General features: G+C 50.7%; 1 protein-coding gene across 1 annotated transcript; it reads right to left on the reverse strand.

Moving 5' to 3' along the window:
• Positions 1–2,636: 2,636 nt before the first annotated feature.
• LOC306917630 (dolichyl-diphosphooligosaccharide--protein glycosyltransferase 48 kDa subunit-like) lies at positions 2,637–3,989 on the reverse strand (the record flags this gene model as incomplete). The annotated part of the gene is made up of 1 exon (XM_079495927.1): positions 2,637–3,989. One exon carries the CDS (start codon positions 3,987–3,989, stop codon positions 2,637–2,639), a length of 1,353 nt encoding a protein of 450 aa, XP_079352053.1.
• Between the last annotated feature and the right edge of the window lie 361 nt (positions 3,990–4,350).

Genomic DNA, 4,350 nt, shown 5'->3' on the forward strand with positions numbered 1-4,350 from the left:
CCTAAACCCTAAGGTAAGTGGGGAACATAGAACCTGGGGAACATAGGGATGACCCCCATTTTACTTATAGGTCTGTGAGACTTAAATATTCCCTGGCACAAGATGAGGAGCTTTGATCTTCAACCAAACCCTGTCACGGTAGTATGAAGTTGCTTGTGTTCGTGTGTTTTCTCTGTAATTGTGGGGGAAGGCTCTCGCACGCAGAGGATAGCCGATCGGCAAGCTCACAACGCGTCGCATCATGTGGAATGCATTAACATGCATCCCAACGTGCACTGCAGGTGAGGAATACAGTCATTCCTCACCTCAAAACTGCTGCATAAAATGGTTTTGTATATATATTTGTATGGTACTATAGTCCACAAGTCATTTGGTGCTCAATATGTGTGTTATACGGAGTAATCTCTCAAGATTTGAGTGCTGCGAACGGGGGACGTGACAACTACAAATAAAGGTATAAGAAAGCCTTCTAGACGTCCGAAGTTCTCCTTTAAGTAAAGCAATCTGAGTATACTATTCATCCATCCAACTGAATGAAATGCCGCCTCACACATAGTAGGCTCAAAAGGATGTGATTGTGAATTATTCATAATAATAGCTATGCATAGTTGCATATCTTTCAGCTGATCTCGCCGTGGGTATAGCTCAGGTATCTATACCGCACCGGATATGTAGCTAATTTGTTTTGTTTTTTTACTGATCTCTCTCTCTCCTCTTCTTCTTCTTTAAGGGACCAAGCCAGTCCCGAAGGGTCCCTTATTGTTTTTGTCTGTTTTTTCTTCTCCTTCTCCTTCTTCCGCCAGTGCCGTGCAGTCGGTTTTCGTGAAACTCGGTAATAGGATGTGAAGCCCACGACCATTGGCCAAAGGGTGGCGCTATAGCATAATTGAAAATGCAAACTTTGACCACACATAGTAGCTCATGAACCGCTTGGCTGGCGGCAATAACTTTGATACACAATGTAGTCCTTCGTCTGCCGTGTTGGGGACCAACACATGGCAGATGTAGGACTACACATTTGAAACTCATGAGTATTAAAGGCCATCTTTCAGAGCCAAGACGTCTATAACTTTGTTTCCCAAACAATGTACCGGGACCCATTTCTGCGTCTGACACATTTTTATGAGCAAGAAAATATTTATTCTTTGTTTGTTTTTGTTTTAAATTTCCTACAATTCCTTTTTTTATTACAATTATTTTTTATTATAAAACACAAATTAAATTCAGAAAAAAAACAAAAATATTGAGGATTATGGCTATGCCCAGCTTTGTGTGAATCATAGTGATGATTTGATTGGCGGATCACCCCATAGCGATGATTTCATTGGCTGAGCAAAGTACATATTGAGGATAAAGTGAGGGCAGAAACGTGACTGAAGACGCAAATTGCGATTGGCTGGAATCAAGAGCGCCCCTCACTTCACACAGGTGTGATTTATTTTCTTATATATACGGCAGGTTAAATAATAATGTATTTTTGTATATTGGGTCTATAGGGGAGACACCAAATGTATCTTTTGGGCATCGAGCTCAAGATTTTACAGTGCAGAGTGCAACATCGACAGACAAAACAAATAATTTAAAAAAATCGCACTCCCGTGAAGTGAGGGGCGCCTTTGGTTGCATTATGTACATCACAGGGGGGTATGCTTAAAGCAAACTCACAAAATCACACTTGTGTGAATGAAGGGCGTTCTTATCATCATACTCGGCCAATCAAATCATCACATTCCGTGGTACAGACACCCAAAGCTGGACATAGGAGGGGCTACCCCTGAAAAAGTGCAGACTTGACGGGGGGGCATGTGGATTTTTGGGGGCTTGCATGACATCATGTCTGAAAGCCAGACGTTGGAGGGGCCTAATAGTCCATGCATAGAGTATATAAAGGATAGAGACCGAACTGGAGCACTAGCCCCTCCCCCAATCTATTCATTTCGATGAAGTTGCTCAGTGGCGTTTTGAAGCACCCGGAAGACTGCCGGAAGTACCTCCTCCGGACCTCAAATTTGAGGTCCGGGGTGACCTAGGGAGTGATGGTCCTACGTGTTAAAGCCCAGCTGCACGGGGTTTCCTCGTCATGAATCCACGGGTCCGCCTGCAGTCCTTCCTGATACCACTAGGGCCCAGCGATTCAACGTTGGAGCGCCTCACTGGCCCCTTGAGTCCATGGCCTAATAATGCATAGCAAACTGGGGCAGTGGGGGGTCCTTGAAATTGAAAAGGTTGAGAATCACTGACCAAACCTATATGGGACGCCAATCTAGATACTGTAGTGTAAACTAACGTCTTGCTAAATAATTTAACTCTTGAGATGTACGGACCTGGAACGGTCCACTTGGACCCTTGCGGTCTCCAAACCACCATTGAGAACCAGTGTTCTGATATAAGTCAGGATATTCAGTTCCATATCATTACCTCGCTCGCACGCACGCACGCACGCACAAACGAACGCACGCACGCACACACTGGGTTTAGCCTTAAAGTTTAATTATTTTTTGTAATTCATGTTTTTTGACTTGAGTTGCAAGTCCTTCAAGAGGATTCAATTCAAGCCACCAACACCCCCATTTTGAAACCCATATGCCCTAAAAAGGCCCTTTTCGTTTACCTCCCCAACCATTTCTTTCTGCTTTTTAGTCAGACTTCTGCTTCTCTTTCATGTGCAGGAAGACGACGCTGAAGAAGAACAGGCCCGCCATCATGGAGAAAGCGCTGGCGTAGTAGGGGTAGGCCGAGGGCACGAATCGCTCGTACTGCGAGTGCTGCAGCGGACGCACGGACACCTGCGTGGACGAGTGCAGGTGCGTGTAGCCCAGCCTGTTGTAGTCCACCTTGAACTGGAACACTCCGTACACGTCGGGCAGCATGAACCGCACGCTGTACTCGCCTCCGTCGTTCCCCTCGAGGTGCGTCCTCACAAAGGGGTCGATGCGCACGAACTCCAGCTGCACGTCGTCGGCGCGGTAGGGAACCCAGTGGCCCTCGTCTGACAGCGTCTCTATCACAATGCTGTACTCCACCAGGTCGCTGACGGTGTACGCCACGGGCGGGGCGCTCTGCCCCACCGGGCGGTGGGTGACGGCTCCCGCCCTGAGCACTCCGGCCTCCTTGAACACCCAGCGGGAGAGTGCCGCGGCCAGCTCCTCGTTCCCGGACCGCTCGTGCCTCGGGGAGCCGCCTGGCGGCGCGCCGGCCTTCTGCACCGGCGCGTCGAAGAACGCGTCGCCGAAGAAGTCCAGCGAGCCGCTGAAGAGCGCCCGGGCGTTGTTCCTGGCCTGGACGCCGGCGATCAGCAGGGTGTCCCGGCCGACGGCGGGGTGTCCGTCCCTCCGTGCCGGAGAGACTGGTCTGTCCGGGAAGGAGGAGTAGGAGGTGGAGGAGCCGGTGAGGATGCGATGGACGAGAGGGTTCTCCCGGTCCGCCGCCATGCCCACACCCTTGAAAAGCATGGGCTTGTCGACGGGCTTGTCGCCGACGATGGCGGGGGCTTTCAGCAGGTTCTCCTGGTCGGCGACGACCAGCGTGTGCTCGCCGGGGTCGGAAGCGTCGTGGCCGTGGTGGTCGATGACGGCGGTCCTCTTCTCGTCGAACGCGACGCCGCACCGGGCGGCCAGCACTCTCAGCGGACTGCCGACGTCGGAGCTGGCGGCGACCAGGACGTTGCCGCCGCCGTCGATGAAGGACGCGATGGCTCCCGCGTCGACGTCGCCCCCAAAGTCCTCGACCGATGGCGAGAAGACGATCAGGTGGTCGTAGAGGAACTGGCCGTACTTGGCGAGGGACAGGGAGGGGTCGTCCGCCGACTTGAATGTCATGTCGAAGCCTCGATCCGCCAGGCCGCGGAAGAACATCGAGTGAGTCTGTCGGATCGCTGGGTCGTCCAGCAGAACGAGCGTCTTCTTCCCGTCCGCCCACACTGACCCCATCGCGTACACCATGAGTATCACGGTCAAGATCGCCATGGATCTGGATCTGTTCGCAGCCATGACTCCTGTTGTCGTCTTATGGTGATCGTTTGGAACTGGACGGGTTTCATTCCGCACTGACTGCTTTCAGTGACGCCATGACGTCACGTCAGTCGTGCGATGATGTCAGTCCTTTTGCGTCTGTCGACTCCATACTTGGGCAACCTTTGACTTCCAGTTATAATATTGACGTTTTAAAAAGTTGTGTATTTGAAACCACGTGGTCGCTCAGGTTAGCCCTGGACTGACAAGCTCACTGCCATGTCTTAACACTTAGGCCGCTAGAATTTATTGAAAAATTAGGATCTAATTCACACCAACATTTTTTTTATTTGAGCTCTTATTTTGAAAAGCCGCCATTTCCGGTCCATGAGCAGTAGTC

Source organism: Electrona antarctica (assembly GCF_951216825.1).
Source record: "Electrona antarctica genome assembly, chromosome: 24".
Taxonomy (NCBI): domain Eukaryota; kingdom Metazoa; phylum Chordata; class Actinopteri; order Myctophiformes; family Myctophidae; genus Electrona; species Electrona antarctica.